The sequence below is a fragment of the Syngnathus typhle genome, linkage group LG16 (genome assembly GCF_033458585.1).
Source record: "Syngnathus typhle isolate RoL2023-S1 ecotype Sweden linkage group LG16, RoL_Styp_1.0, whole genome shotgun sequence".
In the NCBI taxonomy this organism is placed as follows: domain Eukaryota; kingdom Metazoa; phylum Chordata; class Actinopteri; order Syngnathiformes; family Syngnathidae; genus Syngnathus; species Syngnathus typhle.
Genome location: NC_083753.1, coordinates 5597576 through 5624925, shown reverse-complemented (window position 1 = coordinate 5624925; position 27350 = coordinate 5597576). Strand labels below are relative to the sequence as shown.

General features: G+C 45.3%; 5 protein-coding genes across 8 annotated transcripts in view; 4 read left to right on the top strand and 1 right to left on the bottom strand.

Annotated features, from left to right (window-relative positions):
• alk (ALK receptor tyrosine kinase) overlaps positions 1-3302 on the top strand; it is a 137084-nt gene extending 133782 nt beyond the window's left edge. The window contains exon 29 of the mRNA XM_061302036.1: positions 845-3302. Coding sequence (XP_061158020.1) covers positions 845-1900 — 1056 coding nt within the window. The 3' untranslated portion in view covers positions 1901-3302. The remainder of the gene's footprint in view (positions 1-844) is intronic.
• Positions 3303-5674: 2372 nt separating this feature from the next.
• LOC133169658 (creatine kinase, testis isozyme-like) lies at positions 5675-8451 on the top strand. The gene is made up of 8 exons (XM_061302037.1): positions 5675-5812; positions 6812-6999; positions 7070-7224; positions 7296-7428; positions 7488-7659; positions 7729-7852; positions 7930-8119; positions 8192-8451. Exons 1-8 carry the CDS (start codon positions 5790-5792, stop codon positions 8368-8370), a joined length of 1164 nt encoding a protein of 387 aa, XP_061158021.1. The 5' UTR covers positions 5675-5789; the 3' UTR covers positions 8371-8451.
• A 1949-nt stretch (positions 8452-10400) lies between these two features.
• LOC133168981 (CAP-Gly domain-containing linker protein 4-like) lies at positions 10401-23150 on the bottom strand. Of its 2 annotated transcripts, none has more exons than XM_061300751.1 (15): positions 22595-23150; positions 21320-21466; positions 20959-21098; positions 20748-20841; positions 20526-20687; positions 19872-19990; positions 18859-19095; positions 17977-18112; positions 17683-17820; positions 15566-15760; positions 15349-15486; positions 14231-14354; positions 12570-12661; positions 12401-12479; positions 10401-12281 (listed from the first exon to the last, which is right to left on the bottom strand). In XM_061300751.1, the coding sequence occupies exons 2-15, from the start codon at positions 21444-21446 to the stop codon at positions 11912-11914; spliced, it is 2151 nt and encodes a 716-aa protein (XP_061156735.1). In that variant the 5' UTR covers positions 21447-21466; positions 22595-23150; the 3' UTR covers positions 10401-11911. The 2 variants fall into 2 exon arrangements, with proteins under 2 accessions (XP_061156735.1, XP_061156736.1); XM_061300752.1 differs by having other exon boundaries at positions 12594-12661; positions 22595-23063.
• Positions 23129-24647, top strand: lg16h2orf50 (linkage group 16 C2orf50 homolog). Its single transcript, XM_061300756.1, has 3 exons — positions 23129-23476; positions 23538-23577; positions 23725-24647. Exons 1-3 carry the CDS (start codon positions 23253-23255, stop codon positions 23911-23913), a joined length of 453 nt encoding a protein of 150 aa, XP_061156740.1. The 5' UTR covers positions 23129-23252; the 3' UTR covers positions 23914-24647.
• slc66a3 (solute carrier family 66 member 3) lies at positions 23963-26897 on the top strand. Of its 3 annotated transcripts, XM_061300755.1 has the most exons (8): positions 23963-24590; positions 24701-24780; positions 25761-25843; positions 25914-25983; positions 26050-26107; positions 26185-26305; positions 26402-26443; positions 26523-26897. In XM_061300755.1, the coding sequence occupies exons 1-8, from the start codon at positions 24516-24518 to the stop codon at positions 26621-26623; spliced, it is 630 nt and encodes a 209-aa protein (XP_061156739.1). In that variant the 5' UTR covers positions 23963-24515; the 3' UTR covers positions 26624-26897. The 3 variants fall into 3 exon arrangements, with proteins under 3 accessions (XP_061156739.1, XP_061156738.1, XP_061156737.1); XM_061300754.1 differs by having other exon boundaries at positions 23963-24780; positions 26385-26443; XM_061300753.1 differs by having other exon boundaries at positions 24331-24780.
• Positions 26898-27350: the final 453 nt, after the last annotated feature.

Here is a 27350-nt window from a genome sequence, read left to right as displayed (position 1 = left end):
ACGCCTCGCTGGAAGCGGGAAAAAGTAAGCCGGCAGCTTGACGGAAAGCTTTTAGCGTGGATTTACGCTAGTCCGCGTGGGACATGCATAACACGGGCGATCGGGAAACTGATGAGAAAGAAAGTGAGTGGCAAAGACTACGACAATACATCAATGTATTCGTTTTCTACTGCTTATATGGGCTTCAAGTTAGCAAGAAGCGCCTGGTAAGAGTCAGGAGTGCTTGCCCGTTACAGTGAGGTGGTAAAAGATTAAAAAATCACAGGCACCACATTAGGAAGGGAGCGTATGATGCAAGTCAGGGACGTCATACTTATTTGTTGCCAGTCATCGTTTCCTTCCTACATTACACAAGAAAGTGATGAATTCCTCATTTTGAAAGCCGAGACTAGGAAAAAACTCTTCACCTATTTTGATTTGAAAGATTTGCGCTAGCAATGTCGAAGTGAAGACAATTCTACTATTGACACTTTGTGAAGTCAAAGTTGTGGGCCACATAAATGATGTTTGACACCAATGTTGGAAGTGATGTATTATTTTGCATGAGTCGTTTTGGAAGATATTGAAATTGGCGCAACAGAACACCACGCGGTGTGCCCGACATTAAATTGGATTCCAAAACTCCTGAACCGGATGCTCGTGATGGCTTCTCTTGTAACACGAGCTCTGTCCTTGAGTTTAAGATCAGGGGATGTTTGGGAATGTTTGTCAATTTTCCTGAGTGTTGTTAGTCACCTAAATGTTGGACAGGGGCTGAGATGTACCCAAGTCAAATTCCTTGTTTGGCATGCTCAAACATGGCCAATAAAAAAAAAAAAAAATCTCGAATTCTTGAACATTTTAGGACCCGGATGTGGTGACCATGCCCTTGCCTATTGAATACGGGCCTGTCCAGGAAGAAGAGGAGTACGTAACAGCCCATCCTGACGATCCCTCGGGCGCCGCCGTGCTGGTCAACGCTCACGTGCCTGACGGGGAACTTTCAGAGGCGCAGGCACGCTACCGCTCAGAGGAGAGCCAAAGAGGCGCCGAGCAAACAGCCCCGTCCGAAGCCAGGGCGCAGACAGCGTCTCAGCCCCAAGCGTACCTCCATCAACACCAGCAACCTCACACGCAGACCTCGATGACGACGACCGGCACCCTCGCGGCGGCGGCGGCGACGGCGAGCGCCACCCTCAGTGCCAAGGGAAGCGCCCAGCCCGGCCCAGAGGGGGGCCACATCAACCTGGCCTTCAACCAGGGTCACCCAGCAGAGGAGAAGAGCCACAACGGGAAGAGCAGCAGTCTTTGGAACCCCACGTACGGCTCGTGGTTCCTGCAGCAGCTACAGAGGAAGCAGCAGCAGCAGCAGCAGCGGCAAGGGGGCGTGGGGGGGAGTTTGGCCGGCACCAGCGGCAGGGTGCCCGGCGAAGGCCAGGAGCACGTGGGACGGACTGTGGCCGAGGTGGCTGGCTCCATGGGTCTCCAGCATAAGTTTCAACATCAGCATCAGTTTCAGATGCTGCATCATCAGCAGCAGCAGCAGCAGCAGCAGCCGCAGGGTCTCTGCAGACCCTTGTTAGCACCCCCTCCACCAGCAAGCCAGTCCCCCCTCCTTTTAGATTCTGGCACTTTGCCACCCGGTCCGGTGTACAGACTCAGGCGGTTCCCCTGCGGGAGTATCGGCTACGGCTACCAGGAGCAAGGCGTGTCGACGGAGGCGGCTTTGGCTTTGGCTCCGGCTCCGGCTCCGACTCAGCTGGTTCCCTCCCAACAGAGTGGCCACCAGAGGGCCCCCGCCTCGGTGTCTCTGGGTCGGTCGGGATTATCGGAAGACAGCCGACCGCTCTTGGTCACCATGGGGACGGTGCAGGACACCCGGCTGCCCAGAATGGAGGGTCACAACGCCACTGTGCTTTAACCAACATGTTTGATTGACTCCCCAACTTTGGTAACTGCAAGTGACTAGACAAGAGCAAACGCTGTGTCAGCAAACCTTTGCTTTCTCCCTCCGGTTTGGAAACAACCTTTTGAGCGTAAGCAAAAAAGATTCATCCGTGAAGCTTTTATTATGAGAACCCCGCAGGGTGTCAAATCCCAGACTGAACATGAAAGCACATCAGACACTGGATGGCAAATGGAATTCAAAGGATACTTTTGGAGTCCGGAAAATGTATTTTTGCATCGTAAAGTAGGCACGACCGAGAGCTCACCGAGTGGAATTTATAGTAAATATTTACCTTTTTCTGCGTCACCGACCGAGAGATCATTATTCTGATTTGGACCTGGCCGACTTCAGACGTTGATTCCCCAACTCTGATGACTGAGGAGACCAATTTCGAAGTAGCTGCTGCCAGCCCCGTGTTTCATTTCTATTGCAGGACCCTCAAATTACCCCCATTTTTCACACGGCAAAAAAAAGAAAGCTTGCCACTTGGACTTGTCATTTTTAAGAATCATATGAGAACTTTGTACTGAAGAGAACAACTTTTTGAAAAATGTGTTTGTTGATGTGTTGCCTGCTTGCTTATTTATTGGTTTGTTTGTTAATTTATTATTTGGATGTGGCTCTATAAATGATCAATTAGCAGGCTCATGCTACGAGCAAAATCCCCCTGCAACGGTTTCGTCTCTTTTCATCTTTTAAGCCGTTTGAAATGATTAGGGGCAAAAAGCAAGCTAAAAAAAAAAAAACAAAGCAAATAGAATCCCATCCCCACGAGTATAAATAAACTTGACCAAGTTTAACAAACAATAATCACAGGAAATCTCTCTTAGCCTTCACGGTGGGCCATAAACAACGGTGAAATTATCCGTTCAGAGCTTTCTTGTGGAAATAAGTCACCCCCTTCCGCTGCCCCACCAAACTCGCATTTTGTGCTCAACGTGTGGGAAACCGAGGTTTTTCCATGCCGGCGGCTTTTTTTACAAAACCTTTTTCCGTTTTGTGTGTGGAGAACATTGGTGAATCATTGTTAACCTTCAAATTTGCTGCCTGAAAGCATCCATCATTTACATGGGTTCACTTTTTGGTTTTACTGTTATCATTGCTGAATGAATGTGATGGAATACAAATGACTACTTTTGCTCTTTATGTGAAATCAACGGTCCGCCTTTCAGATCTGACAAATAGAGCCGCGAGCTGATTTCAGTGACATCGTTTCTTACAGACGTCGTTGACATACGTGTGTCAGTCTTCTGTTCTATCCACTTTGTGATCTCCGTCGCTCACCCATCAAAGACTTCATCTGTAAATGATGTAATTAAAGAGTATTGTATTATGGTAAATGCTGTACATTGCCCTTGGGAAGACATTCGGCAAAATAAATGACGATATTATAAGTTTCCTATGGAATATTTTCTTATGGAAAATAATGGCAATGCTGTTTTTCTTAGCAATGAATGAAAAGTCAATAGTAGACGATAGAGGCACACCTGAGGTGGTTCTCTGCAAAGTTTGATCAAATGAAAGAAAAAAGACAATCATCATCATATCTGCTTATATTTCCAGGTACTTGAACTTGGATCTGATAAACAACCTGGAAGAGCTTTTGATTGGAGCTCACTGTTGTTTCTATGGGATAACCCTATTGGAATCTAGGCTGACAGTGTTTTATTGCCTGGGTGCTAAATGCAGTGGTCAACATACAAAAGAGCAGAAGCATTTTGGGAAAAAGAAAAAAAAAAACTATGCTGCATCCGCTCTTCTGCTTCGGTCTGACCACAGAACCTCATCCACATCGCAATCAATATTTTCCCTGGCCATGCAGTGTGGGAAATACCGCCGAGCATGGCAAATCCAGTCAACAAAAGCTTCAGCTCCTATATCTCCACATGCTTCTTCCATGGCTTGGAGAAGGGTGCCACGTGCTTGTGGATTTCGCTCATACACTTTCCATCTCCAGGCCCCAAAAAAATCATCAACAGGATTGAGAAAGGGAGAATACGGAGGGAGATTCACCTCTAAAAAGCGCGCGTGGGCGCTGAACCATTTACGTACGGCGGCGGCCCGGTGGAAGCTTACGTTGTCCCAGACGACAACGTACCTGAGCTGTTCCGGCCCGTCCACCCCATTCGGCGGAACGAGTTTCTCGTGCAGGTCGTCCAGGAAGGTGATCAGATGGGCGCTGTTGTAGGGACCGAAGGCAGCGTGACGATGGATGACGCCGTGGTGGGTGATGGCCGCGCACATTGTGATGTTCCATCGGTGGCGGCCGGGGTCTTTGCGCCAACTACTCCCCCTTCCTCTTTTTGTCAAGTTGAATCCAACTTCATCAATGAAGATGAACCGGTGCTCCACGTCAGCCACCTGTAGCTCAAGGACTTTCTGAAACAATATCCGAAACGTAGCCGTCACTCTTGTCAAGCGCAATCATGATTACAACACCGTATCATGATACTTACATGCACGTAGTTATATCGCAATTCTTTGACTCTTGCTGAATTGTGTTGAAATGGCACCCTGTAGACACGGCGGTCCAGTGTTGAGAAGCTCACCCTCTGAACATTGCGAAATAGATCGTTGTTTTCTGCGACTCTTCTCTGCATTTGCTGGAATGTTATGGCGTTCTTTTCCAGGACCATGTTCCTGATGGCAGTTTCCTGTTCGGGAGACAGGAGACGTTCCCGACCATCTCGGCTTGACAATCTTTCAGTTCTGCGATACAAATTGTAAAATACTGCATAGGAATACAAAGGGGTACTACGTTTCTGAGCTAGTACATATTTGATACCGCAGTTTTCTTACCTATTGTCATTTTGGAACGCCCGGATGATGGACGCTACGCTATACCTGCTCATATTGGGCTGGACTTTTTTGCCAGCCTCCGTCATTGTGAGACCGCGGTTGAGCACATGGTCAACCAAAGCGGCTCGCACCTCATCGGAGATTTCCATCCTTGGTCTCCCTCGTCCTCTCACTCCTCTGGCTCTGCCTTTGTTTCCAATGTTGGCTTCCATTGCTCCTAAACAGAAGAGCTCACCTGTTGCTTTGGATGCTCAGATTGTGAATTGAGAAGGAAAAAAACAACAGCAACGGGGCAATAGGAGTTTGCCCATGTGATAACATTTAAACATGGAATTTTGAATGACAGAGGTTTTCTTCATGGAAATGATGCCGAATGCAGAGAATTGTATTTCATGTTTTGAAAAGATAAGTGTATTTTTAGAACTGCAATTTGAGTGTAAAGCAGGAATTGTGCTTGTAGTTTAGCAGAATGGGCTCTGTTGTGGTCATTGATTCTCAAGTAGGTAGGTACCAGTGGAAACAACTGAGGAAGAAAAAAAAACTCCTATATATTCAATGAAGTAGACTTGAAATCCACGCCTATGTCGCCCCCTTGTGGCCATAGACGCTTCATTTTCAGACGGGAATTGCAGACATGGGGATTGATCGTGTCATTCGTACGAATAAGTGCACGCTTTGAATCCACTTTATATATATATTAAAAAGGCGTTCTAGTGAATGTCTGTGGTTATATCATAGGCTTTTTTTTTTTTTTCATAAGAGCTAGGTTTCAAACATGACGCTTTGTTGGAACGATTTGTTGCGCAAAGCGAACGTGGAGCACACGACGCCTTTAATTGTTCGCCCACGTCGTGTTCATCACAGAGCTGATGCTGCTGACTATGTGCCACGTCGATGGCTATAAATGTGTGGGTGCGTGCGCGCGTGCGTGCGTGCAGCTGGCCGTAGCGTACGTGCGTCTCGTTCTCTCTCTCTGTCTGTCTGTCTGTCTCCAACCAACCAACCACTGACAAGTCATTGACTTCTTGCAAGCGCTGGAGTTGTGAAGAAAGAAGACGCAAACATGTCAGACACTATTGAACAAGTGTAAGTCAATGGATGTTAAATTGTGCTCTCGTTTGATGAATTCGAAGAAAATGGATTTTTATGGATTTTTTTTTTCTTTTGCACTCATAGTGCATGATAGAACGATAACGTGCTTGAAAAATGCATTGCATTGTTGAATATTCATAACTAAGGCTGTTTGGAATTGAAAACGTTCCCATGCCTCAAACCTAAATATTGAAGAAGGTAAATGTTTTAGGTCATGCGTGCATCATGATTAGTATGCAGTGCGGGAAAGGAATTCATATGAGATGTCGTATCAAGGAGCTTGGTGAAGTTTCTTGATGCAACTTTTTGTATGGCTGCAACAACAGTGTTAAAAGAAGTATACTGTTTTCCTACACAGTAAATCTCCTGTAGAAAGGCCCAAATAGGAGGTGGAGGTCAGTTGAGGCCCAGGGGCTGTGCCATTATTCTTTCATCTTAAAGGTCTCTACCGGCTAGCCACACACACTTGTCCAGCAAGAAATAATGCGCTGTAAAAGTTGCAGTCACTTCTTGAAAAGTGGCAGGCTTTGTGAACAAAACGTCATCCATCCTCTGGCATCCAATTTAAAGTGCAGCTCTGTGCCCGTTACTGGTCCGCGCATGGGCCGGGCCGTCCTTCCCTCCATCTGGTCCATCAAGAAGCACTCATCTGAGCAGTCCATAAAAGCTCTGAAAATATCGGAGCTGGGTTGCAATGCCTTGCTATCATATGAAACCACTGAACCGAAGTGGTGAGCTTAGCTTTAGCTTTGATTCGTATTCAATCTTTGGCTGTTGTTTTTTTTCTTTGCTGGCATGATGGTTTCGTAATCGCCTTGAATTAAGACCGTTCGATGACTATATATTTCCCCTTGCCTTTATAAAACAAGCTGAATCATTAATAGTTCATTCAATTTGTGTAGCGCTTTTCAAAAACCCAAAGACTCTTAAGACTTTGATGTTGGGTGGCTTGATATGTTTGCCTTCTTTTGAGTTTGGAAGTGTGTCTTTTAGCTGTCAAAAAATGGCCAACCTTCAGCTCAAGGGGCTGACGGCAGAGGACGAGTTCCCTGATCTCAGTAAACACAACAACCACATGGCCAAGTTCTTGACCATGGACCTGTACAAAACACTGAGGGAGCGGACCACCCCCAATGGCTTCACTATAGACCGGGTCATCCAGACAGGCGTGGATAATCCAGGTAAACCACTTGCCGCCGCCGCCATCGTTGACCCATGACCCTAACCCTGATGTGGCATTCTTTGGGGCAGGTCACCCCTTCATCATGACGGTTGGCTGCGTGGCCGGAGACGAGGAGTCGTACGAGGTCTTCAAAGAGCTGCTCGACCTTGTGATCGAGGACAGACACGGAGGATACAAACCGACAGACATGCATAAGACCGACCTCAACCCGGACAACCTCGTGGTACGAGGATCACGTGACTGACGCATCCGCTGGTTTTTTGAACTTTGACCAAAAATGTGTGTCGCTCCAAGGGGGGCGACGATCTCGACCCAGAGTACGTGTTGAGCTCCCGAGTGCGAACGGGCCGCAGCGTCCGCGGCTTCTGCCTGCCGCCGCTCTGCCGACGTGGCGAGAGACGTGCTGTGGAGAAGCTCTCCATGGAAGGTACGCAAAAAAGAGCCGAACGGAAAGTGAGTCGGAAAATAAACCCCCTTTGCGCGCAGTCTTGGCTTCACTCACCGGAGACCTACAGGGGAAGTACTATTCCTTGAGAAAGCTGTCAGATGGCGAGCAGCAGCAGCTGATTGACGACCACTTGCTTTTTGACAAACCCGTGTCCCCTCTGCTGCTGGCATCAAGAATGGCCCGGGACTGGCCCAGCGCCAGAGGCATCTGGTGAGAAAGACTCTCGGCGGAAAGGGCGTGAGAATGGAAAGAGGCTGATAGTTGCTGACTACTTTCCAGGTATAATGAAAACAAGACATTTTTGGTGTGGGTGAACGAAGAAGACCATCTACGAGTCATCTCCATGCAGAAGGGTGGCAACTTGAAGGAAGTGTTTACTCGCTTCTGCACCGGACTCACAGAGGTTTGTTTAAGCCTGGCCGCCGCCTTCACGCTCCGATGATCTGAAAGAAAGTCTGTTGTCAACCCTGTCTTTTTTAGATTGAATCTTTGTTCAAGAACAAAGGCTTTTCTTTCATGTGGAACGAGCACCTGGGCTACATTCTGACGTGCCCGTCCAACCTGGGCACGGGTCTGCGTGCCGGTGTGCACGTGAAGCTGCCAAATATGAGCAAGCACCCAGAGTTTGAAGAGGTCCTTAAAAGGCTGAGGCTGCAGAAGCGCGGAACAGGTCTCTTTCTGCCGCCGTCATTTCAAGTTAGTCCCTGAACTGAAGTTGTGTTCATATCATTTCATCCGCTAGGTGGCGTGGACACGGATGCCGTGGATGGAGTCTTTGACGTCTCAAACTCTGACCGACTGGGCTTCTCTGAGGTGGAGCTGGTGCAGATGGTCGTTGATGGCATCAAGCTGCTGGTGGAGATGGAAAAGAAACTGGCGGCGGGGGAGTCCATCGACGATCTCATGCCCACCCAAAAGTAGAAGCGGGACCGGCCCTTAGAAACAAATTGAATGAAATGTTCCACAGCATCCATCTATCATGTTCAAAACTGTTTTTCATTGTTTCACTTGGAATAAAAGGCAAAAGTTGACAAGTTAACATGGACTCAAATTAAAAAAGCTTTGAAATAACACTGTTTGAATGTTCTGAAGCATGCATTTCAGCACTGCATGTCTGAAGAGGAAATTGGAGCATTGCCACGTTTAGCTTTTACCATCCGTTAGGAAAAGTAACCAATTGAGAAGACTGCACACGCATTGGATAGACAAAATCTATACACCCCATTCAAATGAGGTCAATTTGAAATCCAAAGATATTTTCAGAAGATTATCCATTTCGGCTGCGTAATGGCAAAGTCGAGCTTTGGCGCCATCTCATAACAGGATGCCTCCTGATTGGCTGTTGGATCTGTGACGTCACCATATTGAAACGCGGCCCCAAGGACTAGCGCTCGACACCTGTGACCTTTGACCTCGATATTTCCCTAATAAAGTGGCCTGTTATTAGGTACACTTGAAAATGGCGGTGTACCTAATGGAGTGTCCGTGGGTTTCCCTCGTTAAGCGCACCTGCGGGAAAAGTTTTAGCCACTTTCACGTTCTGCAGGAGCTAAAAGTTTTCACGCAGGTGCGCTTAACGAGGGAATCGCATGGACACTCCATTAGGTACACCGTTTTAGACTAGAGCTTGACACTTGTGACCTTTGACCTTGATATTTCCCTAATAAAGTGGCCTGTTATTAGGTACACTTGAAAATGGCGGTGTACCTAATGGAGTGTCCGTGGGTTTCCCTCGTTAAGCGCACCTGCGGGAAAAGTTTTAGCCACTTTCACGTTCTGCAGGAGCTAAAAGTTTTCCCGCAGGTGCGCTTAACGAGGGAATCGCATGGACACTCCATTAGGTACACCGTTTTAGACTAGAGCTTGACACTTGTGACCTTTGACCATGATATTTCCCTAATAAAGTGGCCTGTTATTAGGTACACTTGAAAATGGCGGTGTACCTAATGGAGTGTCCGTGGGATTCCCTCGTTAAGCGCACCTGCGTGAAAAGTTTTAGCTCCTGCGAAACGTGAAAAGAGCTAAAAGTTTTCCCGCAGGTGCGCTTAACGAGGGAATCGCAAGGACACTCCATTAGGTACACCGTTTTAGACTAGAGCTTGACACTTGTGACCTTTGACCTTGATATTTCCTTAATAAAGTGGTCTGTTATTAGGTACACTTGAAAATGGCGGTGTACCTAATGGAGTGTCCGTGGGATTCCCTCGTTAAGCGCACCTGCGGGAAAAGTTTTAGCTCCTGCGGCACGTGAAAAGAGCTAAAACTTTTCCCGCAGGTGCGCTTAACGAGGGAATCGCATGGACACTCCATTAGGTACACCGTTTTAGACTAGAGCTTGACACTTGTGACCTTTGACCTTGATATTTCCTTAATAAAGTGGTCTGTTATTAGGTACACTTGAAAATGGCGGTGTACCTAATGGAGTGTCCGTGGGATTCCCTCATTAAGCGCACCTGCGTGAAAAGTTTTAGCTCCTGCGGAACGTGAAAAGGGCTAAAACTTTTCCCGCAGCTGCGCTTAACGAGGGTCACTTGGAAACCACATGATTCGTTCACTCTCGTTCACTGAAAAGATTCGTTCTTTTGAACGAATCGTTCACTCATGAGCCAACACTATTGCAGAAGACCGTTAAGAGCTTAGTGAGAGTTGTTTGCTTTGACAAAGTGAATATGTACCCAGGAAAGACACTCTTTCTTTCTTTCTTTCTTTCTTTCTTTCTTTCTTTCTTTCTTTCTTTCTTTCTTTCTTTCTTTCTTTCTTTCTTTCTTTCTTTCTTTCTTTCAGTCAGGGATGTCCCCTTAAGGCTAGATATGATGTTTTTTTTTTCTGTGTTCTGAGGCACCATGTTGATTTCAACACTGTTTAAAGGTCTGAAGTCATGAAATATCAACTATTACAAAAATAAACATGTTTCAGCTCGGCTTGACAAAAAACAAGAGCATAAGAATGGCTTGAATTTGAATGGTTTCCTTTATTCACTTCATATTTGAGCAAATCTTTATGTAAACAGTATCAAACTTCACGCTACAAACACACAGCAATGGCTCTGAAAGACGCATCCAACAACACTGATCCATTTTCATATGCAATCATCACCAATTCAACTGCGAGTGGACTTTTAGTAGTTCCTCAACATGGTCGTCAACTACAACAGACTTTAAGCACCTATTTCAGATAGGGTGCAAGCATAGTTTTTTTTTTAAAGAAACAAAACAAAACACCATTTGACGAACTAACATGCTCACAACTCTTCATTAGGAAACATGAAATAAAGGAAAAGGAATTCATAAAGGAAGCAAATGACTTTTAAAATCAAGTACTACTCAGTAAAGCTGTCAACTAGATTATAGAGCAGAGTAAAAGAGTAAAAGAGTCGCATTTAATGTGCTTGTCACGCATTAAATGTCGCAAATGGCAGCGTAAAAAGGAATATTTTGCTCATGCTTTCTTCTATAATGGACTTAAGGGTCTTTGTATGAAAGCTTTTAGGCTGCAATCTGCTGACAATGGTTGGCTTTGGCCTCCGCTTCCTTTCAATTGCAGGGCCCACCTATTGACTGAAGATCCTTGCGCGCCACACAGACACACACACCGTAATTAAATGCTACGCGAGTGTTTTATAGAAAGCTTGGTGGCTCTGTTGCACATGCACAATGGATGATTGCAAATTCTGACTCATAACTGTAATTAAATAGGCTGCTACCCAGTTCAACTTGAGAACGTTAGGATGATTGCATTTGTTCTCTTGAATCAAATGTCAACGATGGCTCATGCGGCATGGAAGGCATGCTTCTCAAAATTCGACAATGGCTTGGAGACAAAAAGAAAGGCAAAAAATGGATGCATCTATTGGAAGCCGCACTGCACACACGACTGAGATTGCGATTCCATGCCGCACATCATGCAATCCACCACTGATTGAGCCTGGCACACGTGAATGATATTGCAATGGATAAAGTGCAAGCCCTGGCGTTCTTATTGGGAAACAATGTTTCGAGCCGCCTTGAACTGTGCTGCGTTTTTTGTCATCTGGATTCTAATCAGAGGTGCGAAAATGTTCCAATAACATGATGCACTGTGCACTGTTCAATCATTGCATAATGATGTGACTGATAAGATAAGAGCAACATTGATTGACATCTGGTGACTGACTCTTTTTTACAATAACTCAAGTGAAAATGAGTTTTATGAGTCAGTCCCATTAATTATCTGCAAAGGATGACAGCCATGTTGTTGCTAGTCATTAGAACACATCTGCAATCAGATTAGAAGTAGTGCAATGGTTAATCTTAATCAATCCCTTCCAGAATTATTCGATAATTCAATAAAGTGCATTCATGGCATCTTCCCAACAATTAGCTGTGTTTTGAATATCAAAGCGTTAGTACAAGTGCACATGATACGTAAATGCTTTTGAAACATCGGACCGTTTGCTCAAACTACACATTCCAATCTTGATTTCTCAAGTCTTTTCATCCACCAATCGAGAACCATTGATGCCACGATAGGTCACGCGACTCGGGCGGACCAGCACGCCGTGGCCCGGGCGGCAGGTGAAGTAGCGGCGCCCGCCCACGGAGCCGTCGTTCTTTCCCTTGGGGCCTCGGAGTTCCAGGCCCAGCCAAAGGCCCGGAGAAAAGTCAGTCGTGCCCACGTAACGGATGCAGGCCATCTCGTTGGCGCTGTTCAACAGGACCTGCATGCCCTGGTGGAGGCGGACCTGGTTGGCAGAAGTGTAGACGCTCCCGGAGCTACCTCTTGGAACGCTGCCGCCGCCGCTGCTGCTGCTCCAGCGCCGACGATGGGGGATCAAACGATTCCTTTGGTTTTTGCTTTGGTATTTTTGGCCGTGGGAGAAAAGAATCGGAAGGGTGGGGGGGGGGGGGGGAAACATTGGAAAATTAGGACACACACAAAATTAAAAAGATCTGCAAAGAAGAAGAAAAGCCACCTGCTAACAGGGTTTCTTCTGCTTGTCTCCTTGGGTGGGGCGATAGCAGAAGATGTGCTGAAGCTGCGACGAATCACCCCTGCATGAAAATCACAATAGTCAAGTGTGTGTGTGTGTGTGTGTGTGTGTGTGTGTGTGTGTGTGTGTGTGTGTGTTTTCTGCCGAGTACCAAGACATTTCTGACGACTCTCACCACTGCTTGACGGATGGTTTAGATGTGACGAGGAGAGCTCGGAGAGGCAATCCACAGATCCGTGGATCCTGAAAACAATCAACAGATGGAGCATAAGTGCTACAACATGATCACTTATGCAGCAAAGTCACTTCTAATTCACCCACTGCTAGTGTATACCGTTTTACTTTTCAAATAAAAATGGATTACTTGAGACCATGGCTCGCTCTGACAAAAGCAAAAAAAGTGCTGAGATATGAATTTCCTCAGTGCGAGCGTAATAAAGGATGATCTTATCTCCCCCCGCAGCAAAACAAACGTTGTTTGTTTTCCTAATGGCGTGTTGTAGCCGCTCGCTCCCTGACGGGAAAAGAAAAGGGAGGTTGTTTGATGGCGAGGAAGTGTGAGTCTCCCTACAGAGGAGCATGTGTGTAACGGGGGGGAAAAAAAAAAAAAAACAGGGAAGGCAAACAGCAGGTCCTATTTTGTCAAATAGTAGATTAAAATGTTAGGAGAGTAATGAATGCAATAAAGAAATGACGAGAACAACCAACGTTGCTGCAAAGTCTGCGGGGCAAGAGCGGCTTTACCGCCATTTTTAAAGTAAAAGCAGCGATTTGACGTCTCGAATCTATAAGCGCACTTCATACGCCTATGGAGTCATTGCTTCGTCTCGAGGCGACCCATCGCAAAAGTTTCATTAAGTTGGAGAAAGGCAAACTCGTTCACCGGCTCTCGACGGCACGAAGCCGAGATGGCAGATTAGCATCAGCCACGCATTTTATTGAGCAGACTGATAGAAAGATTTAGCTCCATCGGACAGATTATCGTCTACCAGCTGCAATAGCGGGAGCGTGCCACAGAAGCAAAACTAGGAATATGGTGCCGAATGAAAACGTTGAATAACATGTTTTAAAATGACGACCGAGGTTGGCTTTTTTCCTGGTGTGCTGCTGTGTTCAATATTGTCTGCTGCTTTGTGGCTCCCTGTTGTCAAGGATAAATAAATAAGCTGGGCAAGGGCCTTGATATTTACACCTTGATAGTGTTAGCCAGCCAACTTCCAAAAGACATTGACTAAAAAAAATGATCCACATTTCCTGTTCATCACACTGCAATTGGAAAAATACTAATTCTGATCATTAGTGTCGTTCACTTTGCAGTCAGCCTGAGCCGCAGGTGAGGAGGATAATGTAGGGAAGGCAGAGTGAGATTTAGAGGAGAGCCGGGTAGAAAAGGTGGATTTGATTATTTCTTTTGCCGCCCTATTTTATTTATGCTCGAAACAGCAATCCATACTTTGAGCAAAGTTCAGCGCTGTTGGCTCATTGGCTGTCACATTAAATGCAGCAGTCACGGCAAGAGAAGGAAGGAAGGAAGGAAGGAAGGCTTTGGGCCGTCTCCACTCACACCTCTGTTGTTCTTGTTTGACATTGCGGTTAATTACAAGCATAGAAGGGACTTTTTGCCACGTCGGGCAAAATCGTTAAGTCAACAGCAGCACAAATGACACTGTCAAAGGAACTCATTAGCGGCGGATGTATTGACGGAGCCGGCCGACCTGCCGACCTGCCGACCTGCCGGCCAGCCTGAGGGTATTCCCAATGTCCACACTGTCAAATGCAAGCCAAAATGTAACTTTGCGGACCAGCGCTCACCGTTGAACGCGAGACGGAGGAGCAAAGATCCCGTGTCTCGGTGGGCAATCAAAGTATCTCACTCCAGCCACTGAGCCGTCGTTCTTCCCACTGGGCGTGTCCAGCGCGATGCCCAACCAGTGGCCTGGAAGGAAGAAGATCATGAACAAGAGTCCTGGAATTTCAAATGGATTCTTTTTCTTTTCTTCTTTGTCTGACAAGGAAGAGAGAGAGTTTTTAGGAGCAATGTTGTGGATAATATGGTGCCCTGTGGCTAGTATTGTGCGCCGACCGACTCCAATCGATTCATCCAAATGTGTTTTGCGTCTTGTTGTTACAGTCCAATCTAGAATAGTGCTCAGTGGCCCACTCGGTTTATTGTACAATCCGAAATATGACTTGTTTGAAGGGGGGACAAAAGAAATAAAATCACAGCATGGTCGGTCGGCAATAATGTTTTATTTCCTGACCCAGTCAATCAGAGAGCTCATAGAAAAAATTAAAAAACATTAACTTTGCTACGAGGCTGGCTGGCGGCACACATGCTAAGCACACGTGCCTGCTGTGCTGCTGGATCAAAGGAGCAATATTACTTATTCAAACACGGCTCACACTCTGTTTAAACTGAAAATATTGACAATCTCTTTCCATGAACAGCAGACTATCAAGATAAAAGATTTGTCAAGGCATGTGGCGAGCGAGCGAGCGAGCGCAGTCGCTTTACTCTTCTTGAGATTTACTTGGCAAATGACTCTTTGTCCTATCAATTAGTCGTTTGCACTTGGGTTTTCTATTTGCCATTCCGGAGGGAATGAACTTTCAAAAAAGAAAACAGCATGTGCGAGTTGTGCATGTTGCTGCTTCTTTGCGACATCCCTTTAGACACAACACAAAGATTCTAAATAAACAAACTAGAAAGGCCAAACATCATTTATTGATGGCACACTGAATATTTCAAACCGCATTTGAATGCTTTATTTGAGCTAGGTGTGGAGCCTTGGCATGATTCTCTTTCTCTTCCCTTGTTGGGCAAATTTGAGAAAACTCTCTCCCTATAAGCCCCATATGTTAAATACGAGAAGAGGAAGGTCGATTTGATCACAAACCAATGGAGAAGGGAATGGAAGGGAAATCCTCACCTGGAGCAAAGCTGGTCTTCCCGTAGAAGTGGACCACGCCGGTTCTCTGGCCGACGACCAGCACCCTGTCCCCTGGGCGCATCTCCGCTCCCCCCCCACACACGGAGCTGCTGGCTGAAGGAGTCCGGCTTCTATAACCTGGCAAGGAAATGTGGAGGTCAGAGAGGTCAAAGTAATGCACTGCTTATTGGATTCACAGTGATGAAATGATTCCTGCCTGCTGTAGAATTTGCAGCCATTCCGGAAGCGGAGCGGGGGCCGGGAGCAGGTGCGGCCCAGGAACTGGAAGAAATATGTTCCCGTTGTTGCCTGGCAGCAAGACGTTGCCTGTGAAGGGGATGAGGTCGAGGACGGCGTCCGTGACGAGATTCCAGCGAGGAAGACGAAGAAGAGAGTGATTGAGAGAGACCACCTGCGAATCGATGGCAAAGAAAGGAGTGAACGGAAATGGCAACAAAAATGTCAGACGGATTCTGGAAAAATGCAGAACATTTTACGAGGCAGCAACTAAGCCCGGAAATATTTGATCAGTGTGCACGTGCTTGGAATAAATACATTTAAATACCACCCGACTGGGTTGAAATAAAATAAATGAACGTGAACGACGCTATCTACATCGTTTTAAGCGCAAGATGAATAATTCATAACAATTATTTCTAATGAACTGGATCCATACGGTAGACACGGCACAAAGTCATGCACGGGTAAGAAACATGCAATAATATGAAAACATTTGGTGACATTTGCCATTGCGTATTTTCATGCCACTGAGATTTGCTCTAGGCACTCTGCAACACGGGATTTAGCTAACCCGAAGCCTCCCGGAAGCACAGCCGAAATAGCAAGAGTGTGTGGTTCCGCTGGGTCGAGGATGAGAGACTTTCACAAGCTGGCAGTATTGTTAAGCTGCTAAATCGCAAAAACTCAGGTGGCACTGAGAGTCTGGACTGTAAATGTCTAACAAAAGCCCTGAGAAGGTTTGCTCATAAATTAGTCTGCCGCTTCCTGGGGAGTAAAGAGGTGCTGACACGCACAACCTCACATTCCTTGCACGATGCCACACTCACACTCACACACACACACACACACACACCTTGTGATGAATTGCCGCCAAGACTATTCAGCCTGTCTATGCCCCGGTTATTAAACTCTACGTAATTGGACTATCAATCACAGCATTCCATTGGCTACTCTAAGGTCCACAATTCCAGTCACGTAAAGATCAATCAGCCCACTGAATATTACCCCTGTACAATAAATCTGTAAACCCCAGATGGCCCACAAAGCACAAAAACCCACTCCGATAAGTTTCGACTAGATTCTGAGGTCACCGGGCCGGGAGACGAGAGCGCCGACCAAGCCGATGCCGCTAATCCAATTGATGCGCTCACTGCGCTGTCGGTGCCAACCTGCCTGTCGACACAATCTTAATAGATTGACGTCGTCATTTGTCCTATGCAGGGTCACGGCCCCCAGTTGGAGAGGTGAAGGTTCCAGAGAGGACGGACGGACATCAAGAACATCATATCCCAGATGGATTTGAGTAGGGCAGCAGACAAGTGCAACTTCAGCACTGGACAGCGCCGCGCAGTGTCAAATCCAGAGCTTATGGCACTTAATGAGAGGACAGTCGGTGACGATAAAAGGATCACGGGGTCCTTGTACGGCAATTAGCAAAAGAACAAGAGAGACTTGTCATTCCACATCGTACGTAAGCACAGATGCCTCAGCCGTCAAGGCACGGCACGCTCCAATGCGGATTTGGGATCGTTGGAAAACTCAATTCAATTTTTCAAGAAAATAGCACCTTTAAAAGGTTCAACATGCTGTCATGCATGAAGTATGAAGAGACATTAGCACCTCAAACATCAACTCCGCGGGCATGTTTGATTTTCCATTTACGGGGTTATTTGTTTTCGGGATAACACTGCCGAGTAGCGGTGAAGGCGAAGAGGACCGTGATGACAACCGTGAAAGCAGAAGTCGACGTAGCGGGAGCAGTTCGAAAAAGCTATTAGAAGTTGACAACGATAGCAAAAGAAGTATGAACGAAAACTCGGAAATCTCCTTCTCCGCTTCCCCACCTGTCACTCATCATCCAAGTTAAGACTGAGCAAAACAGATTGTTGTTGTTTTTTAACATGGGTTAACACCCTTTGAGAGTCGTTACTCATCGTTTGGGTTGGGACAAGTTTAATGACGGCAACAGCTTAACCCAGTTACCAAGATTATTTCTCAAGAGATAAAGCAGCAGGCCCAACAAAAAAACAATATTTTGTTGGCCCGCACGCCGCTTCCTTTAAAATCCGTTGACAGGGAGATAAACTTACATACCTAAACGTGTGTTACTCTTGGGAGGAACGGCGGCGGCGGACAGGTCTATGTGCCGATGGCGTGCCAGTGTCGACACCTTGTTGCCACTTGTAAATCTTTCCAAAGCTTTGCTTATCTTGGAGAGAGGAGCAAATACTCCTGTTGACAAAAAAGGAGGAACATAAAAATCAATGACCAGTAGTACTTTGTCTTGTTAATGAATGACCAGACTGATTGAATCATTGAAGACAAGAGCGTCAAAATAATGAAAGCATGGCAAGTACAAGAAAGAAGTGATGTTGCGCTTTGACCTACCGTGTTTGAGCTGACAGGTGAAATACTGAACGCCTGCTACGGAGCCATCGTTTTTGCCCTCGGCTTTGTCGAGCACGACTCCGGCCCAGAGACCGCCGGAGAACTCGGTGTTGCCGCAGAATTGCAGGCTTCCAACCTGTCATGGTAAAAAGAAAAGTCATTTAGAAAGCTGACTGCAGCCAACAAACTGCTTCATTGAAAGAAAAGAAAATAAAGATGGTTACTTTGAAGAGGAGCAATTGTACATCCTCATACACAATTTGATTTCAACAAATGGCACTTTGATCACAATGCTTTTTTTAACCCGCGCATTGTTAATAGAGGCAAAGCCAATTTAGAGGATTTTTTATTTTTTTTAACAGAGTCAAGACGGAGATTGGTTCATTCATTTGCAAATGAGTTTGAATAGAGGCTAAAGTTGGGTCAACGCAGGCCTAGAACAGCGGCTGATCCAATTCTACCTTCTTCCAATTCCTTCTACTGCCCCTGGGTGCAATAAGGTGGAGATGAGATAAGAGTAAAGAAGTGAAAAAAGATATGGCCCAGAAAGAAAACAAACTGGGAGTGATCCCAGGCTGCTTTTAATCTCACAACAGCCAATCTAACAATGGCTAGTTTGGTATTGTGAGAAACAAACAATTATTTCAGACCAAATAAGCAATCTGCTCCATTTGATCTTTAAAAAAGTGACATACTATTCTTTTTTAGCAAAATATTTGAAATTTCTAAATAAATTCAACCAAAATATTCAATTATGATTTACCATTATTCAACTACTCTTTGGGGCACAGCATTTTATTTCCGTATCACTAAAACTAGGAAATGTTTGTTTTCTTTGAACCTCACTGGAGTGACCACACACACACACACACACACACAAACCTTGCGTCCAGCTATCACCACACGGTCACCGAGTGCGATTCCGAGAGAGGCGAGCTTTAGCCTGGCTTTTTCAGAAAGAGCGGGAGGGGTCCACGCTAAAGGCAACGAGGTGGGCTGCGGCAAAGCCTCTCGCAGTAAACGCCGCAACTCTTTGGCCAGGGCGGCGGCATCTGCCATCTCCGGGGGCATGTTGAGGGGATCAGGAACAACATCGGCCGGGTACTGGCCTTTATCGTCCTGTAATAAACACACCGCAAAAATGGAATTATGACAGAAAATGTTCAAGCATACGCATCATTTTGTGTATTAAGAAAAATCTGGAGCATCTCGTTGATTCAATTTGGATCATGTCAGAGTAGTGCTTTGGTGACACCCAGTGGACAGTTGCTGCATGGTTGAGGATCATGTACCTCAGTGTTGGTTACATAAAAAGCCTGCAAAGAACGCTGAAGGGACTCCCAGACTGTTCAAAAAAAAGTTGGAGTCTGATAAAACTGCAGGAACTCGGCCTCAATTCAAGCGTGTGGCGGAAATCAGACACGACTTAACGCCTCATGCTGGGAGTCTCGGCTAAAGCACAAGAATAATATGGGGGGGAGAAATAAAAATTCACGACTTACCTTGTCAAGAACCTCAAACTGGGTCGACCATTCACTTTCCCGTAAAGCTCTCAACATAACAATGAAGTGAAGTGAAAACGACAGAAAAAGACTCAAGGCAGGATGGAAAAGGTGCTCAATTGGCCTCCATTCCAAAACGACGCAAAAGCTGCTTTAGTCTGTGTGTGCCCTGCAATTTCTCAAGCATAGAGGATACGCACGATAGAAACGGACGGACGTCTTTGTCATGAAGCCGCAAATTCATGTTGGGGCGGACTATTTCGTCAAACAGCAGCAAATCAAAAAGTCAATACTGCTTTTCCCATTTCCACTGCGCACTGTATTAAATGGTCACTGTTCTGTACTGTTGCATAAAAAAAAAAGTCGATTTTAAGAAGAAGAGATGCGGCTTACTTTGAAAGCAGGATTGGCTCCCAGCTCCAAAAGACAGGAGACGGCTGATGTGCACAAATTGGACGCGGCAATGTGCAGGGCGGTGCCAAAGTCAAAGTCACTACAGGTCGCATCCATGTCTTAGGAAAACAGAAAGGGGAACAACTTTGGATTTTTACAGTATCTTTCTGGTTCCTCTACTCATCCATATTTTATATTAGGTACCAAAATGATTTGAAGTCGCCACTAATTCAAGCAGTGAGATGAAACGATGAAATGATTCATCGGTCGTGGCTAGATCACTGACGGACTTAGTTGAAAAATGCTGCTTAAAACGTTTGGGGAAAAAATGGCTAATTTCTTCGAAATACGATGATTGGAAATATTAGGTATCAATAAAGCTGCGGTCCTTTCCAAAAGTGAAACATTAAATAGGTTATTGTCAAGAAGAAAAGCTGAGTACACAATGTTGGCTTTTCTATAGGTGAGTCACGCTTCAACAAAATGGTGGTCAATCCATCCGGAGAGGAAACAAGCTGTCAGTCAGCCTGCCTCGCTCGCTCGGTCAGTCGGGGCAGCTGTGGCTTAGCACCACCACCACCCCACTGTGAACGCGAGTACCATTGTGAAGAGTCTTTGAGTGCGGCTATCCTTATAGGGCAAGCCTCGGCTTACCTCCAGGCTGAGAGGCCTGCGCGACCACGCCAATAAGCTGGGGCACATCAAAGTAGGCAGCGTAATGCAAGGCCCTCATGTTTGTCCAGCGGGAGCGGAGGTTTGGATCGGCTCCCAGCGCCACTAGGTGGCGGGCAAAGCCAGCCGCTCTATCTGCATCACCTAAACAACAAAACAATGACATGCATGACAAAAAGGCCCTCTACATTTGTCAATACTAACCGATGCCCGGGGCCCCGGCTTTGCAGCAATAGTGCAGAAGGCTCATGTCTGTCAGACCATCTCGATCATTTACGCCACAACCTCTGTTAAGGATCTGTGCAAAGAAAAAAAAACAAAAAAAACAAAGGAAACATACAAATGTCAGACAGTAGGGGGGAACATGTGCATTGATTCCAGATGGTGCAATGGGGGGGGGTGCTGACAACATCACCTCATTGCCAATCAGATCAATGTTCTTCTGAACCTGGGGAACCCATTGCCTAAGGACAGCAAAGAGTTCCGGTATGGTGGTGCTGGGCTCTTGCAGAACCTCCCTGCACTGCTGCTCGCTGGGGTCGAAGAAGGAGAATTCTGACAATGCACAAAGGCAGACAATAATCAGGAGCCATTCCCTCGTAGATTTTGTATCTATGCAGCAACGTTAAAGTCCATCTGTGTACATCCACATTATAGTAGTATCTTGAGATTATAACACCCTAAATCTGGGAATTCATTTGGATTTGTGAAATAATATGAATGAATATACATTGCAAAAGCTTATGGTGAGTGTGTGCATTCACGCATGTCCTCACCACAGTGGTCAGGCATTGGTGCAGAGGCCACCTGGTGGATGACCGGCCGCTGATGGGGAGAAATTGGAGTAAAGCGGTCCAGGGAAGCATCTTCCTCCACGGGCTCTAAAACATCCTCCTTTGTCATCTCCTTCACAGGGCCAGTGGCTAGGACAATTCAATAAGACCTATTCTTAGAACCTAAATGGGTCTCATCTCAAGAAAGCAAAGACATTACTTAGCAGTGGGACAGTAGCAGAAGATAATATGCTGCCTTCAGAATAACATTGCCACTTCCGGGTTTATATTTGAACAGTACACCGAAATTTGCAGAATAACTAACGGCCCATTGGAATGTTGCATTGAAAGGGCTGCCGAGACAAACAGCTACAGCAGACGTCCACCTCAGATTAAATGCCACTAATCCTTTGACAATCTGATCAATCCGCAGCCTGCTCTTTTCAAAATTTCAGGTGTCTCCACGAGTGACGGTCCATGTCTCGACTGTGACTCTCACTTCCCTCCTGCACTGTGACCCTGCTGCCAATTAATGCCAAAGGTCAACTGCAATGAAGCTGTGTTGTGGGACCGGCTTAATCATGCATGGACAAAGGTGGCGATGGGATTACGAGGGCAGAACACTCAACAATTGTCTCTTTCTGGACACTGACACCAGGTCTACCTGAGCATCACTTCTTAATAATATCTTTGAGAAAAGAAACATTCAAATGAACAGCAGGTGCAACCCCGGGATTCTCGATTCTGGGGAATTGTATTATGTCAAAACTATTTCTTTTTTTCATGCAGCAAGACTCGCTTCTCATTTGCCCTCCTGACATGTTTTCACCTGATCAAAACCTTGAGACTAGTGCAGCTCCACCAAACTCTAGACTTTTCTTCATTCCTTCATATACAGTCCATTTAGCTGCAAATGCATTCATGACATTTACAGCAGACGTTTCTTTTCACATGTTCTAGTCAAATGTTTATCATGTGTCCTGTCAAACGTCACACGTGTGACATGTTAGCGGATGCTGCACGTCAACACAAGCGGGCTAGCATGATGTCCGTTCTGCATGATGCCGCATCTTTATTTAAATACTAGTCAATAATAACAGAGCAAATCGATTTAAAAATAATCGACTAGAACTGCATCGATTTTGCACCTGATGTAAAGTCGAGCTGTCATATCGAGCCAATCGTTCAAAAACATCTAAATAGACACACAGAACAAACAAAAGAGTGACTCTATACTATAGGGGGAAAGAATCTGGAGTGAAAAATCTTTCGTTTTACCTTGAAACGGCGGTGGCGTCGCTTATATGAAATCTCGAGCGCGTCACACCCCATCAATATGCCACACATATAGAGAACATCCGGGTTTGGGTGACAAGCTTCAAAATAAGAGTACTATTTCGACTTCAAAAACTCGGAGCGTCAAGCGATGATGACATCTGAGGCGATGGGAAATAGTTCACATTAAAAGAGCAAATCTGAGAGGCGATTCCGACACCATGTGAATGAAGAATTTTAAACAAAAAGTTCAAAAGTTCAAAGGACTTTGACTTCAAGGATAGTTCCCTGAAATGTATCTTCTCATTTTGGTCATTTTCTAGGGAGTCCTTTCAACACGTAAAAGTAATACCAATATAGACCTGCAAATTCCAATTAACATACAATCGTTTCAATCAAGAATATATGAATATGCCATTATTATGCATCCGTCCGTTTTGCTTTTTAATTTAACGTTACCATGATTGACTAATGTGCTGAATAGTTTCTAAACAAAAAGGTACGACTGCCTTCGCTGTTTCCCATGGAAACGTAAACACAGGCAGTGATTTGATCCGCCGGTCATCTGACCTGAAATTACAGAAGGCCTGCCTGCCTCCCTGCCTACCCAGAGCTGGGCAGACTGCTCTAAATAAATCATTTCTTGTTACGCCTGCACAAAATGGACTTCAGCCATCTTCGACGCGCTTCATCTGCCGGCTACCGGCTACCGCAACGAGGTCGAGGAAGCAAGCCGATAGCAAAGCAAGCACCCGCGGCCAAAAGTCTGCAGAGAGGAGAAGAGCCGACGCACTCGACGCGGGATGCAGACGCGAGTGATCCGCTCCAACGAGATCAAGCGTGGAAAGAAATGGTGTGGAGAGAAAGGAGAGCAGTGCTAGAATGGTGAGTTCACTTTCATCTTGCCATTATCGAGTCATGCTTGACATCAGCCATCTGTTGACAGGGACAAGAATTGGAGTTTCCTGCGGAATTATGATCAGATGGTAAGTGGGTTCATTGTAACACCCGACAAACAATCATGTGTGTTGCCATGGTTCATTCTGACAAGAAGTGAACCTCTAAGGGCCGGGTTAATACTGTTGTGGTGCTTTCCCCATGCATGGAATTGTATTTTTGCTGCATGCTTATAGGGAGAGCTAAAGACAGAAGAAGCTCCACCATCGCTCTTCTCAGATTGTGCCCCCAACACAACTAACCAAATATTTGGAAACCGATTGTCGACACCACTGGGACGTGAAGTGATGAGACTAGACCGACTTTTATCCTGGTCTGCAGGCCATCACAAATGCAAACCGGATCCAGAGATGATGTCATGCTAGATAAGTCACTTCATATTTGCTCATCTTGATGCATGAGTTGAACAAGTTGGGCGATTATGATCCTCACAAACAGTTGTGTTTTGCTCGCTTTTCAACTCGCCATAACTGCTTTATTGCTCATCGGAATGTAATAGTTGCAAACAATTGAGTCACATGGATTATTGTTGTTGTTGTTTTTCTCAAACGGATGTCTTTATTGCCACACAGCTACTCCTTCTCCAGGTGTGCCAAATGTTGTTCTAGGCTTTGGCATGTCTTAAGAAATCCAGAGTTTCAAATAATGATGATATAGTAACAATAGATCGTTTCAGACACTTGTGTTTATCCCAGTGCATTACAATTTGCGTTGCATTCCTCATTTCTTTTCTGACATTAATTTGGCATGGCCTGAATTAAATCAATAATAGAATACAGTTCGTATTATGATTCATCATCTTTTGAATATGAAGTATGCGGATGTCAGCGCGTGATTGCGAAAGGACTTGAATTTGCATAAAAGAAGCGAGAGGAGTTTGTCTTCAAAATAAAAGTATTACGTCCAAGTTCAGTCAGAATGCTATTGTATTAAACCATGCCATATTTTATTTTGAAATGTAAAGGAAATGACGCGCCCCGAGAGAGCGAAAGCGCATCTACTGGTCCGTGGCATCCCAAGCAATTTCTGGTTGATGCTTTATGTAGGTCAGATTTCGGAATTTCCCAATTGCAACCATTAAACAAGATGCAATCTGAAACTTTGCTACACTTGGTCAATTTTTCTATATTATTGGTGTGCATGGTGCTGAAGTTCCCACAGATCTTCGTACTGTTGCGAGCCAAATCCACAACTGGAATCAGCCTCAAAAGTCTTGTGCTCGAAATTATCGGGTAAGTCATAGAAATGTGCATTTCACATAGCATTATGTTTTGTGCATATTTGTGCAGAGTCTGATGTTCCAAACTAAAGCGGTGCTCGCTTTTATTTTGAAACAGCGCTTGTTTTGCAAGATGATTTTAAAAAGACTTAACATTGCACGCAACAGCGCATCTGTTTTCCTCAATAAGTTCTGGGCGAGATGCGGCGGGCTATACCCTCAATTGGTCGACCGCAGGGCTCATAGACAAACAGACATCTGCACTCAATGCCAATTTATAGTCTCTGGAGCACTTGGAGGAATCTCAGGCAGGCCAAAATAATCATTATAGGACATTCTTTTCAAATTTGAGATTGCAAAGAGGAGCCAAAGGTCATAATCCCACTGTTTGATGATGAAGATTTAAAATAGCAATAAATGACTGCACCAAATGAAAAGCTTTCAGATCTATCGCAAAATGACGACAACACAGTTTTAGTCATATTCACAATAAATATTTGCTTGCAGGATATTGGACTAAAACGGTGTAAGGAAGAAGCGCTGGCAGTAACCGAGCGTGCCTTCAAATGCTGCATGACAACATTTTATTTGCCTCTAATGGCACATCACGTTGACACAAGGCATCTATTTGAGTTGGGCCTGCATGGTAGCTTGTCATTATCTGGAGGGTGTTTAAGCAATATGTAACTTGCAGCCGTTAAAGCTTTAAGCGTTTCTCACTGTTCCGCAACATAGACACAGTAAACTAGCTTTGTTTATTGTTTTGTGTGCTAATAATGGAGCTTAGTCTAATGCACACAAGCTTTTGTTAATGTGGACTATTCACAACCTTGACAGCTAAAGTGCATTTGCAAGGGATACACAATAGTTTGTTGTTTACCATCGACTCATGCCCGCATACACATCGTTGTTGACATTGTACAAATCCATTCATGTGGCTGGCTATTTCTTATCATTTTGCCTGCATACTTTGATTTGTCATCTACTTCACAGCTACATTGTATTTATTACATACGCCATGTATTATGACTACCCATCTCCAACCTACCTGGAATATCCTATTCTCATTGCGCAAGGTGAGGCCAGATTTTTTTCGCTCGGTTGTGTTCTGATTTGTCAAAACCATGGTGTGTTTTGTCTGCTCAGATGCCGTTCTCCTGCTCCTGATTTTATTCTACAGTGGCCGGCTGCAGGACAGCCTGGTGTACGGCGTTATGTATCCTTCTGCCACAGTATATATATTTTGGAATTGTTTTCATTCGCCTTAACGTGACACGCTCAGCTTGGTCGTGGGTTGGCGGCTCCTCACCGTGGAAAAATGGATCATCGATTTTGCAATGGTGATACTGGCTGAGATATTGTCCCTTTTCCACACGTTGTTGATGAGAAATATTGTTGACCTACTTTCTTTTCTCAGAGCCTGTGCACGCTCATTAGCGCCGCCAGTAAGTTTGCCCAACTGCAGTGTCTGTGGAGGTCAAAGGACTCTGGACAGGTGAGCGCCCTCACCTGGGCGCTAGCCACCTACACATGCGCAAGTAAGGCAAAATCCACAAGAGGGAGATTTTCCTTTTCAATGACATTTACTCAACGAGCTGGTGATCGATTGAATATTAGATGACATCTCTTTGCAGCCCGGATTTACACCACCATAGCGACAACTGGAGACATGCAGGGTAAATGAACTTCCATCAAATAAGATCTATTTAAAAAGAATGCTCATCCGACTAACACCATCTCTGGTTCTGAGCGCAGTTCTGGTTCGTTTCATGGTCATGACCTTGCTGAACCTGTGGGTGCTTCTCAGCGTGCTCCATTACCGAAGAAGCGGCCGCAGCTCCATCAAAGCGGACTAAGCACTTTGGAGAGCAATGTTACAGCGCAAGATCGAGTCTGGCAACGGGTTACAACTCTTAATAGCTTTCCTACCTGTACAATGTGCTTTGAACTCCCTTTGTTATTCTTTTTCAAGAACATTCCAATGGGCTGAAAGAAAGAAAAGATGTTTTATGACGCTGTAAATAGTTTTGGAGTGGGAAAGGACAAACATGACTTTCCAGCTCAGGATAAATGACCGTTTTTAATGTTCTTTTCCACACTCTATTTAAATAAACCTGAACTTTTACTGCCTTGCCTCCCAAAGCTTCTTGTTCACCGCCACATTAGGAAATGACAAAGATAACGTCGCTTATTTTTTAGTGTTCAAATCCATCCTTTGTTCGATGCAGTGCAGTTTAGCATCAGCGTAATGCATGTAGTATATAATCCCATGAATAAATCAGGGTAGTCTTGTCTGTCAGGTGTACCTAATGTGGCTGCTGGGTGGAATAGTAATATCACAATTTTTTGTACAGTCAGCATCAAAATGATCAGATATCAGTATTGTACCTACCTTGGTACTTTAGCAGCCAATAAGATGTGAATGGGTCATCTCCTTACCTGGGATCCTGCAACCAATGAAAACATTCCATACGTTAGTCTTTTGCCAGTTTGATATCAGACTGGAGTTATTGTGTTAGATGTACCAGATGAGCTTTTTTTTTTTTTCTATAGTTTTCTTGCAAAAGAGCAACTATTTCATTA